At 43.2% G+C, this 13,257-nt stretch overlaps 1 protein-coding gene across 3 annotated transcripts in view; it reads left to right on the top strand.

Annotated features, from left to right (window-relative positions):
* Meis1 (Meis homeobox 1) overlaps positions 1-13,257 on the top strand; it is a 140,607-nt gene that overhangs the window by 73,878 nt on the left and 53,472 nt on the right. For all 3 annotated transcript variants that reach the window (XM_032916385.1, XM_032916386.1, XM_032916384.1), the window contains exon 8: positions 4,911-5,056. In XM_032916385.1, the coding sequence (XP_032772276.1) occupies positions 4,911-5,056 (146 nt within the window). The remainder of the gene's footprint in view (positions 1-4,910; positions 5,057-13,257) is intronic.

Below are 13,257 nucleotides of genomic sequence, written 5' to 3'. Positions count from 1 at the left end.
GGGCTATTGAATCTAGCTATGTCTGAGGACAACACACTGTGATTCTGAAACCCTGCGAAAGAAGAAAAAAAAATAAAGGTCAAAACTAGGATATGACCCTTAACTATAGAGTCTCCACACAAAACTGTCATTGAAGTTCTTCTCGAATCTATGATTGTCTGATAACTTCCAGGAAAACAAGGGCGTCCCAACCTCATGTTTTCATTTGCCCTGGCAGTGGAAAGTTCAGTTCACTTCCTTAATTAGTTTTGCCTCTATGACCCAGAGGCCCTGGGACACACATCCACTTCATTTTTACCTGATAGCCCACTGACAGACAGAGTTCCCATCAGTTGTGATGTAAATCTTAGGTTCTTTCTAAGGGTTTTGTTTTTGCCTCCCTACTGATAGATTTTGAGGAATGGCAGCCCTGGGAGAAAGGAAGGAGATAGTTTAAGGGGGTGGGGGTAGAGCTTGGACCTACCTATAGAAGAACCCCCACTGACCTGCTCAGTCTGACCTATTGAATGCTCTGAATACAATAAATGCCGTTTTATCCTGCCTTTCTAGGCGGGAGATAGCAGTGTCTAAATGCCCAGGCATGCTTAAATAGGCGACATGGGATGTTTGAGTCGACTGTGTTTGAAATCCGAGCTCTCTGGCAGCCTGGGAGTTGCCACAGGTCACCTGTCTTGCTCCACGGGGACAGGCACAGGTCTCACTAGAGACTATCCAGAGCGGAATCGTAATACAAATTCCTTTCTTTGTTGGTTGGCCTCATTCGCTAGACCACGGCCTATAAAATTTTGTAAAAACAATCCTTAAATATTATTTGAAAGGGCAAATGGCCTACACTGAAAGGTTTGAGAGTTTGCCGTAGAGTGCATGCTTTTGATAGGTTGGAAACGGGAAAGTGTGGCCGGGAGTCTCCCCTTACTTTATGAAGGCTGGCGTTGGTAGACTAGTGTCTTTTTGTGGTGTGGAGTTCCTTCGCTTCTTGCAATCTGGCAATGAGTCTGCCTCAGTGATCTTCAATCCTTTTAGACTAATTTATGGGAGAGCAGAAAGAAAAAAAAAATAGTTGGCACCTTAGAATCCAGCATCCAGGAGCACAGAGCCAGCCAGGTACCGCCAATTAACCATAGCAAGGCAGGATCCTCTGGAGTCCTCTGATAGCATCAGAGCCTGTGCCCAGAGAGTCACCTAGGTGAGGGAAAGAAAGGAATGTGAGTGGCCTGGCCTCCTCTCATCAGAACCCGGGAAGTTGCAGGGAGTGGGTTTCCTGCATTAGAATATTACATCCGTGCAGCCGTGTGCACGCGGGCCGCCATTGCTGCCTCTGCATAGCCAAAGGCCATTTGCAGGAGCCTCTGGCCCCTCAGTCACTGGCCTACTAGTTAATTGCCACACGGACTTCATGACACATGGGCAGATAATATGACATTTTCGGTTTCTGTCACTAGCAAACGCCACAACGTAGCTTGCACTAGTTGCTAAGAAGCTGTCAGAAACCATTAGCAGTTGGCTAAAGTCGCCCTGTGGCATTTCCTCGTAGCATCAGCAAAACGAGCATAAATCACCCACTGGAGCCCACTGCTACCCTAATGAGGCCGTAAGCTTGTTTATGGAGTAGCATCATTTTTATGATTATTTCCACCTTTTCAGTTTGCCTTCACTTGGCGCCGGGAGAAGTCAGCACCAGGAATGAAGTCGCTGCTGACATTTTACAAATGGGCTTCGGAGTCTCTGCCTGCTGCCGTGCGGCCGGCCGAGGTTCTCCAAGTTTGTGTAGTGATCTTAAAAATAAAAAAAAAATAAAATAAAACAAATAAAAATATATAAAAAAAGGAATAAAAAAGAAATAAATCCTCCCGAGACAACGTCGAGGTGACTGTATCCAATCGCGGAGTGAATTGAAATTCTAAAGGTACAATTGACCATTTAGACTCTCCTCTGAGGTCGAGATGCTGTGAGATCAATTTTCAATCTTAGAAAGTGGAAGAGGTTAAACAATTTATTAAAATCTCCGAAAGTGTTTGCTTTTAGAATACTCTGTTTTATTATGCTCTTCTCGGGCCCCCATCGTCTCCATTTCCCTGGCCGTGTTGAGAAGCAGGAAGGTTTATTGTTTTAGGCTTTCCGAACATGCACCAGTATTTACACTGGATTGAAAGCATTTGCTTCCAATGAAAATCTTGTCTTAGATTACAACCCGGCAGTGTAATTTCCCTCCCAGATGGGAGTAAAGTAGCTGTATTTGCCTAAAAACAGTAGGAAGAACAAACTGTGCATTAAGCCGGGGCTGTTTTTGGCTTGAGCTAATGATGTAACAGAAACCTTTTATTCAAGAGAGGTCACTGCCAGGGACTGAGGGGGTGATCTGGCTCCTGCCTGAAAGGCTTCCCCATTGTATCTCCATAAGTCTTCACTTAAAAAATCCTGTTCTTAATGTTTCTGCTTTCGTACAGCAGAAATAAACAGGAGAGGTTCTGGGCAGTGTTACATGTGGAATGCAGAAAGCCTCCCTCTGCTAATGGAGTAGATAATTCAGGTGCCCTCAGGGCGTGCTTTCAGGAATTCTCTTGCCCGAGGTAATAGGAAGCTAAGGCTGCTTTAAGGCCTTGATTATCTATTAATGCACAAAGCTGGGAAAAAGTCATCTCCACTGGATTATGGTGGATATTTCCATAAATTATCAATGACTTCTCTTCGAGGCAGGCACTAGACACTGCTTGCTAAATTAATCTGAAGGGGGTTTGAGATGGATAAAAAGGCTATTTTTGTGAAGGTGGAGACCTATCACGGAGAGGTGGGGAAAACAGTATTGGTAGGTTAGAAGCTTTTCATTTTTAATCGCTGAGCGAGTCGTTAATGTTTCTCTTCCTGGGCCACCTTCTGCATATCGAAGGTGGATCGGCTATTGCAAATGTAAATGCCGTGGAACCGTTCTCTCTTCTCATGTTTCTTTAATGAATTGTTGTTTTATGTGGTGAGTGGCTTCTCTGTAGAAGAGGCTTCTTTAAACACTGGACTTTCAAAGAACTTATTAGGCAAACCCAAGGGGATTTCTCATAATCCTTGGTTATGCAAATAAAAGGGAGGCAGCATTGACTTAGGTGTGTGGGTGTCTGGTCCACCAGGGAACCCAACACGAGGGTGTCCAACCATGAGATGCTGAAGATCAGGACTTTCTCCTTCAGCTGGGTGGGCTGATGGCTTTGGTGTTGAGTGTCTTCATGGTCTTTTCTAGGGAGGACGCAGTCTATGAGCCCCAGAAACCCTCACGACTTATATAGATGTTAGATGCATTAAACTTGTAGATGTTTTATAAAAGTTTGCAGTACAAGAAGCTCTGTCAAAGCTTATGGTGTGGTGTAGCTCTACTAACAATCAAAATGTTGGAATCTATCTGTTCCCGACTAGATGGGGTTTATCTCAGGACTCATCAAGACAACTGAAAGCCACCGTAGGGGGGAGGGTGTCACTCCTCACATCTTACAAGGGTGAGACGTGAGTTTTCGAGCAATTGAAGATTTGCAGTGTAACTGCTCTAGGTGACTAGAATGAGCAAGACCCAACCAGTGATTCTTATTGCACTGAAGACTTAGAGGAGCGATAAGCAACAGAAGAAGTGAAGCCATGTGAAAAAAGTCTAATGCGAGTTCCAATAGAGAGTATTCATCAGGCAAAGCGTACTAGCAAAGTGTCCAGCTCTTTGGGCCATAGGTCCCCAATGACTTCTCTAATGGGTTGAGTGTGCCCTGGGGTGTGGTTGCTACTGCATTTTAAAGCCTGGTTACTGTAGCTCTTCACTCTGGGCCCAGATCAATCAGTCCATTTCCAAAAGTCACAGACGGGGCCTCAGGTAGCTCCCCGGTGAGACTCATCAGAGCACAGATCCGGATAGTGGGTGGGTTTAGTCCATTGTTGTTCATCCTTTGACTTCAGTTCAAAGATCAAAAATAGGTATTTCTAATGTAGCTCTTGTGACATATATATATATAGATAGATAGATATAGATATATATAAAACAATCCTGTGATTACATGAGTAACACTTTTATATGGCATTATTAAAAGAGTGCTGTATTACCATTTTACTGAGTCTCAGAGCTGAAGTATTTCCTAAGATAAACCACTCATGTGTCTATAACAAAAATCAGTAGAAATATTGGACCCTTTAGGAATGTTACCAGATGACCTCTCTCAGTGCGTGGTCCCTGAAGAAAAAAAAATTTTTAGGAACTGCCCAGATTATAGGTGCAATGCAGTTCTAGCATCACTTTATCTTATTTCGATAGCAATTATTTTATAATTAAAGAACATGTCAGGGTTTTTCCTTTATGGAGTTTGCTCTCTTGACACTAAGAAAAGCTATATCTCTCTTTTGAAGCATTCCATGACAAATTGCTTATGTGATGGATTGCCTGCGTTTTCCCGTCCTGCTCCTGCCCCAGCCAGGCTGAAGATAGATCACCTGTGGCGGCAGTTGCTGTATTAAGTGCATCCCTTCACCAGTTGACGTCAGTGACTTTATATGGAGTTCAAACACCCAGGCAGAGATCCCCCCACTAACCACACCACCACACTGAACCCCACAGTAGAGGTGTGACATATACTGGGATAATTACCATGGCAACAAAGCCACTCAAGAGATGGAGATTTCCCTCCAGTCCTTTTGCCTTCAGCACTGATCTTTGAAAGATTTTATATATATATATATATATATATATATAGGCATGATTATTTTTGAGCGGAGACCTCCTTGTTCTTTCTCTTTGTCTTGGAATTTAAAAAAAAAAAAAAGTACCAAAGAAAAGACTAATCAAATATTGAACTGCTCTTTTGGTTTTGTTTGTATCCAAAGGCATTCTATTTGAATAAAGCATGTTAAGGTAGCATCAGTCAAAATTTGATTCACTATGTTTGCAGGTGATGGCTTGGACAACAGTGTAGCTTCCCCCAGCACAGGTGACGATGATGACCCTGATAAGGACAAAAAGCGTCACAAAAAGCGTGGCATCTTTCCCAAAGTAGCCACCAATATCATGAGGGCGTGGCTGTTCCAGCATCTAACAGTAAGTGGATTCTAAATGACGTATGTAAACTAAATATGGACAATGAACCAGTTTTGATAGAGGAAAAAGAAAAACGATCCCCCTGCACCTTCTCCATCCCCGTGTTCGCCATTTTTAACAAAGGGCTAGCACTTGTTTCCTAGACCCATACACCCTAAATCAGGAGCTTCATTTTGAAGCTCACTATTATGATTGCATTGATTTTCATAAGTTATAAGGCTTGGGAGCCCATGTGCACTTGTGGTTTTTATGAATGTATGCTAATGAAATGACATTGCTGTTCCAAGTGACTCTGAAGTGCCTGCAGCTACTACTCACTAAACTTTCTAAAAAGAAAGCAAAACCCATCCTATAGATGGTAACTTGCCTGAGCACTCTAGTGGACCCTCCTAGTGTTCGTTCTCCAGACCATCTACTATATTTGGATGGCGAGATGGTCACGTAACTTGCTATACAGGGGCTCGAATGGACCCTTCCATTATGACAGGAATGTGGTGAGTCACCTCAGTGAGAGTTGTCCCTGCAGTTAAGAGTTGTAAAGGAAAACAGCAACTCTTCCGGTGCAGTCCCCTGGGACGTCTGGAGCAGAGCAGTTTATATTTCTGTGTGAGCGCTGCTCTTTTCACTGCGGGAATTCTGGAGATGTGAGAAGCTAGAGACTCGGGGCTTTACACCAAACCAACATGGGGTTTGTTTAGTGTGCTGATTGTTCTGAATGAATTTCATGCTCAAAATATTTACAATCGCAATCTTCTGGTGGCCATTTTGCAAGCGTATGTGGGCTTTTCGGCATTTAAGAAAGATGCCAAAATAAAAATGTATGGATAAAATAATATTCTAAAAGTGAGTTAAAATTGTTGACCAGGGCATTTTCAATATTATGGATGTAGGTTAAAGTAAGAGTACGTAGATGAACAGAAGTTAAAAAATTGTGACTTTGACTTCAATAGGTTCACTATTTTAATCTTAGATTGATTTTTTTAAAAAAGCTTTTCCCCCTAAACATGAAAGCCCAGAGCCTGGCGACTCTCACTCTCTTGCCCAGTTTTCTGGCCATGTTCTTCAAGAGTTGTTCTGGTCTAAAGGAACATACTCAGTTGTATATAAAAGAAACATTAACTCTGCTATGCTGGATAAGTGCTGCACCTCCAATAACACTCAAGGATATAAGTTAATCCACCTTCTCCAGCCCTGATGTATGAAATAAAAACCAAGAGCTGTTGCAAAATCTAAAAACCGATAGTTTCCTCTTCTTCCCATCATGATTCAAAAACACGGTCTAAACCAGTGGTTCTCAAACTTCCTAATGCTATGACCCTTTAATATAGTTCAAGTCGTGGGTGACCCCCAACCATCAAATTATTTTTGTTGCTGCTTCATAACTGTCATTTTGCTACTGTTAGGAATCATAATGTAAGTATGTAATATGGAAGATGGATGACCCACAGGTTGAGAACCATTGATCTAGACGGTGTTGAGTATTTTCGAGTAAAGTTCACAAGATGGTTAGCACTGGAAGCTACTGGATCACGACACCATGATTATTTTGACAATGTATCTGCTTTCCTTGAAAGGATCCTGATTTCATTACTTGTCTAAAATGTGTTGCGTATAGGTAAATGGTTTGTGTAATTTTCCAACTGATGATTTTCAACCATGGGAGAACTAGAGAAGGAAGGACTGTGGTGCCCAAGGCAGATGATGGGAGCATTGTTTAGAGAAGAGGTGACAGCAGTGTGCTCTGGGTGCTCATGCTGGGATGCTGGGAGTTGGTCTGAGAGCCAACTGGCTGCCCTGCTCTGCAGTAGGAGTCAAATCAGGATGGCCCTGAACTTACGACCAAACTACTGCTATTTCCTATCTTAACAGGAAGAAGAGATAGATAGCCTCAGCTCTCTTATCAGCCTGAGAAGGACCTTTGGGGTGACTTGACTCTGAGATGTCCCTGAATAGAATAGAATCAAATATTGGTTAGGACAAACTCAGGAAGAGATAGGAGCAAGCTATGCTACTCATCTGCCACTTTTCCCAGGTTGTACTCCTGTGAAGTACCTTTCAGAGATCTATACTGTCCAAAAGAAATAAAAGTCAGACAGATACCAAATCCTTTCTAGTAGCATGGTTTTACCTATAGCATAATGCTCACGTGAACCTTGTGTTTCTGGGACAATTGTAATGGAAATTACCCACGAGCTGATTTCTGGAGGCCTGGCTGGTTGCCCTCAGTCACTAGCGTGGGTCACTGCCCTGGAAGAGAAGTCCTCCCTCCAGGCTTCTTGGGCTTTCTATGAATGTCTGTGGAAGTTGCTTTGCGGTTTCTACTGGGGACTTGTACACCCTGACCCACCCCGGCACCTTCTGCTCACAAAGAACTGTGGGTATTGAGAACGACTTCCAATAAGCCAGTTCCTCTGGTAGCATTTTTGAAAGGTAGAGCTATGGGGCATGGAAGTTTTCACCCCTCTACTTTCCCCAAGGAGAATCCACCCTACACCTGTAAAGGAAAGAACAAGTGGATTTCCATTTTCAAGGAATCTGCCCCCCCCCCCTTTCTATACTTACAGGGACAATGTCCGGGGCTCTTAGGCAGAGTTACGGTCAAGGGCTGATTCCAATAAATTCTATGGAAAAAGCAGTAGATGCGAAAGAGTATTGCCGCATGTCCTACCTGCTACTACTGACCCTATGGTAACTTCAAATCCTAGTAGCTCTCTAGGGACACTTAAGTCTTCCTTAGGAAAACTGTCACAGATTGTAAAACAATTGCATTATTTCTGTGTGACTAATGTGATTTATCTGGAAACTCCATTCTGAAATATCGCTCCACATAAGAGAGGAGTCAAACTCTGACCAATTAAAAAGTAGCAATAACCATGTATTGGTAAATTATAAATGAATTTTTCTTAAATACCAAAAGGCGTTATTCTAAAAGCCGGAATACCCTGTAGAAAGTAGGTTGCTAGTTTTCTTTCTCTTTCTCTTTCCTTCTTTCTTTCTTTCTTTCTTTCTTTCTTTCTTTCTTTCTTTCTTTCTTTCTTTCTTTCTTCTAAAATAAATGGACGGATCCTTCTATTGAGTTTCCTCAGTTTAAAAGTTGAAAAGGCTTTCAGGCATTTGTGTGTCAAAGGCATAGAAAAGGCTTTGCAGCCAGCTGCAGGCGAAGGAAGCTTTGGTATTCACTTAGCTACAGGTAGATTTAATCAGCCACTCATGTTACTAGTCCAGAGAACTAAAGGCTGCTTCCTAGGCTCTCAGACTAGCCATCTAACCTGCGTGCTCATGTATAACACAAACAACAGAAGCAAAGGAAACAAGTCTGAGGCTCTGGTGATTATCCAGTCAATCCCTCCAGCTCAGACTTCCCAAACATTTGTCAGTGTTGATAAGTAGGGAACGTCTCTTCAAAGAAACGCTTCCCTGCAAGAGAGAAGGCCGACGGACATGATTTAGGTAGTTAATAAGAGAGAAGTGGAAAGGAAATAGAAGCATTTATTCACGGAGATGCTTGTGTTTGCCTGAAGACAAACCCTTGCACACAATTACAAGCTATTTAATATCTCCATGAGTCAGAATCAGTTCAGGACTTATGTCACGTCAAGATATTTCCCCTTCTCCTGGGCATTGTCCCCAAGGTAAATGGCATACTACGTCTTTGGACTTGCACTGGATATGTTTCACGTCCCACATCTCTTACTCCACCGTGTTATAGAGATGTGTTCCTGGGCCACTAGGAATGAAGGAAAGAACAAATTCGATGTTTAGGTAAAGCAGGGGCCTTTGGTTTCCTTACCTGATCATGTTGCATTTTAACGGTTTAGTTGAGCTAGAAAAGTGGTTAATGAAGGTCTTCCTCAGAATGTGCAGTGCCTGTGCGCTTCTGTTTGGAGCCTCTGTGTATTGCAGGCATCCTGAAAGTGTGGAGGAGTGGAGGTCAAGACGCAGACCCAGGTGGAGAAAGTATTCAAATGTCAAAGGTCATTACTTGCCTTTAACTAGCAGCCAGTCTTCCTGTCTCCCCGTCTTTGCGCCGATATGAGGATCCCCTCAGGTTAAGCCTTACAAATGTCGTTTCTGAGACGAAGACATATTTCCTATGTGTGCCTGATTGCTTTATTTGTTTATTTTCTGTGTGTGAACGCCTAGCCTGGAAAATATTTTCATATGTGTGTGGTCAAATTCATGGCTCAGTATCTGATTTATAAGACTCTCCTCTCATGGATACAGCCAATGCGAGGGCTTGTAGAATCTTCCAGATTGAGAATGGTGTTTCCATAGAAACACTATTAGATGAAAAGTGCCCTGCGGGTCCGCCACCTCGCACGGAGCAAATGGGATGGGACTGGGAATTGATTGCTCTAGAAGAGACAGATGTTGTCCTCTGGTTCTGATCTTGGTAACAAGATCCATTGGAGGATCTCAGTGTCATAGCCTGGCTAACAGTTCTGGAAGGATCACCATCTAGACACAGCCATCAATTATTGCAGAGGGAAAGTTCTAATTATTATCCCAATGGCTTTTTTTTTTTTCTGTTGATCAAGGTAAGAGAGGGGTCACAAGGCACTCCAGTATCCACACAGGGAGCTATCGGGTGACATTTTCTTTTCTCCTTACATTTTCATTTCTTAACAGCGAATATTCTTAGCTTGCCTTACCCACTCTGAAAGAAGTAGGGCAGAGTTCAGAAAGCAGAGCAGCAGGTCGTCGGAGTTTGTGAGAGCTTTACTTGAGATGTCAGTCAGGGTAATACAAAGTTGTGCAGCAAGGTGGTCTGTCTACACTAACCCTAGACCACTTTGATTCTCATGTACCTGGCCAAGGGAAGTGGTTTATAATTAGAGCAGTCAAATTGCGTGTGTGTGTGTGTGTGTGTGTGTGTGTGTGTGTGTCGCTAAAAACCAAGGCTTTGCCTTGTGCTAAGCCAGCCCTCTATTACTAAGACATACCTGTAACCCAGAATTCTGATTTTCTTCTCACAACTTGCAGCAATCCTCCTGCCTCAGCCTTCCAAGTGCTGGCATTGCAGATATGAATCATCACGCATCATCAACAGACACTAAATTGCTACACTTAAACCCTACTAGGGAGGAGTGAAGGCTTTTCCTATCAGATGTCTGTGGACCACATTTAAAACAAGCTCTTCCCAACCCAGAAGAGTTCCTTTGTGGTCCTTTTCTTTCCCCCTTGGACTTAGACTTCCTCTGCCCATAGCTAGGTTCTGCTGGCACTAACTCGGGCTCAGCCGGCAAGGCTGTTTTGAACCTTAAGAGATGGCTGCAGCTTTTAAAGGCAGCCTATTCCAACTCTGATTACATAAGAACCCTGACTGCTTCTCATCCAAGTGGGAATCACCTGTCTCAGGAGGAAAATGGAATGGATTATTTAATTATTGGAGAGACGGGAATGCCCTAATTACTCTGCGATATGCATCACATAAACTCTGTTCAGTCATGAAGATGGAATTGGGGGGCTAACGGATTCTAGGGCAGCTGCCTCCTTTTTTCTTAGGTAGTTATTGAAATCCTAATGGATGGGTGATGAATTTTCTTAGGTCAGGTAAACTGAAAGGGCTACAGCTGGAGTTCTTCACCCAGAAGAATTGGAGTTAATACTAATGATCATTGTGAATTAGAAGATCAAAGGGGAGCACAGTCCTGTCTTCAAGTTCTTGCCCCAGAGGCCATTAGTGACCTGGCAGAGCCCTCTCCCAGCCTTTTTCCCCCACCTCCTCCCATGGCCTGTTCTTTCTTGCCTACTCCTGGCTGTGCACCTTTGACCTGAAGTAATTATGCCCCGTTGATGAGGAGACAGAAAAGGGAAAACAATCAAATGTGTAAACAACAGCTCAACTTCACACAGGTACGCAGGGCTCACAAATAGGACGGTGTCCCATGCTCATTTCCAGCTGCGAGTGGAATGCTTGCCCTCAGGTGGCTCAGTGCTTTCACCAATGGCTGCTCCCTTCTCAGGGGGACTTTTTGGTAGGGTCTAGCTAGCCACAGTTAACAACAGCTCAAAAATAAGAAATTCTCTTTCATTTCCAAAGCCAAGAAAGACATGAAGCAGATTTGGTTTCTCGTCCTGGATTCTAGGAATCAAACCTGGGACCTGCACATGCAAAGAAAGTGCACTACCGCTGAGCCATCCCCCCCAAACCCTCTGCTGTACTCTTAATTGGGCTAATTAGATAAAGATTGAGTTTAAATCAAAAGTGTCCACGTGAGCTCATGTTATTAGGCTGCTTGTGGCTACACACATGACTGAACTGTAGCCATCGTTCCAACTTCAAAGCCCACGTCAGCAGCATGGCTGCCTTTTATTCCAATTAATGACGGTACATTTTCTAAGACAAAATATCAAACATGGTCAATGAGTATGCATACAACCGCTCCCCCTCGGTTTATCTTTTAGATTAAAATTGGGATACCACATAATTGGGATACCACATGTTCATGTGTGAAACTATCCACCCCCCACCCCCCACCCCTAAACTAACACAATCTAGTCTTTAGGAATTCTGTGTTATAGAAGCCTGGCTGGTTACTTTCTCAGGGTCTGAGAGTCCTAGAAGCCAGCAATGGGATCAGAACCCATAATCCCAGTACTTTGGTGTTCCAGAGGCACGGGCAGAAGCTTTGAAAATTTGAGGGCTGCCTGGCTTCCTAGAGAGTATGTGCTACATAGAGAGGCCCTGTCTCAAAAAAAAAAAAATTCTAACCAAACAAAAAAGATAAGATCACTGGAAGGCACTGTGCCCTAAAGAATGGGGGTTTGACGAAGAGAATATCGGTTGGTTTTGTTTTTGAGAGGTAAACGATTTGTGTGGTTTGCTTTAGATTGGTCTGGTCGGTTGTTTGGAGAGAAGTAAAACTCTATGTCACAGAATTAGAATGCTGAGTTTGACATAATTGGAAACATCCTCTTCATCCCTCAGTCTTTCTAATGAAAGTAGGACTGTATATACTTGTTTATCTTTTATACTCTATTTGAATATGCATTTTTCCGGAGGATAAAATTTCAGACCTTTGCCATGTCTGCCAGAAAAGTGACCCCTTTTGCTTCAAGTCTCTAAGTCAGTCATGTTAAGGTGCTTAGTTTTTCCATTTCTGTTTATGTCAGTCTGTTCACACCTATGGCTGTGAATAAGTACCACAACCTGTAAGAAACTGGGGGATGAAAAGGTTTATTTTAACAACAGTTCTTCACAGAGGGAATTTAGAGCAGGAACTGAAGCAGAGGCCTTGGAAGAGTACTGCTTACTGGCTTGTTCCCAAACTTATACTTGGTTACTTTTCTGACATAGCTCAGTCCTATCATAAGGCATAAGGGTGGTACCGCCCACAGTGGGCTGGGCCATCCTACATTAATTAGCAATCAAGGAAATATCCACAGATGTGTCCCCAGGCCAATATGGCGGAGGAAGTTCTTCAGCTGAATTCCTTCTTCTTAAGCGTATGAAGTTGACATCCAATATTAACTGTAATATAGCCCAGGCCAGTAGCTAACCAAATATTATAAAGGTTTATTTTTTGGGTCACAAGTCCTCTTGATTATGGCTCAAGCTTACTTGAGTTACACAGAATAACTTGAGGTTGCAAATCTTATTTTATTGATGCTCCAGTTCAGTAATGATAATGAATATTTAGTTTTCTACCAAAATAATTGCTTGTGATGTAGGCATTCTCTGAGTGTGGAGGCTCAGGCCTGGGCACACTTGTGGGTATCAAGGATACAGTAGAGCCGAAGATGGTGGCTCATGACTGTAAGCCCAGTAGGCAAAGTGTTAGTCAGGCGGATTCGGAATTTGGAGCTAGTCTGAATGAGTTGCACAGCCAGACCAGCTCTCAACAAAATCAGCTTCTGGGGAGGGATCTCAGCGGCAAGGAATTGGCTGAGAATAGATAAGGGTGTAGGTTCAAGCCTCAGCTTTTCAAAAACATCAACCCAAAAGTCATCGTAGCAGCCCTCCTGCTTCCTTAACCCCTACCCAAACTGCAAAGCAACCCTATGAATGAAACAGGAAAATAATTATGAAGAACTCAGATGGGACACTTGGACTCCTCTTTCTTGTAGGCCAGCAGAGTACCTCTGGGCCTTATGGGGATATGTGGTGAAGCCTTCTAACATGGCAAAGCCCCTTCAGCCTTGCGTCTGGAGGCACAACTAAATGCCCTCTCTCAACAATTACCACCCAGTGGCCACGG

The sequence above is a fragment of the Rattus rattus genome, chromosome 11 (genome assembly GCF_011064425.1).
Source record: "Rattus rattus isolate New Zealand chromosome 11, Rrattus_CSIRO_v1, whole genome shotgun sequence".
Lineage (NCBI taxonomy): Eukaryota > Metazoa > Chordata > Mammalia > Rodentia > Muridae > Rattus > Rattus rattus.
This window is presented reverse-complemented; position numbering and strand designations above follow the sequence as displayed.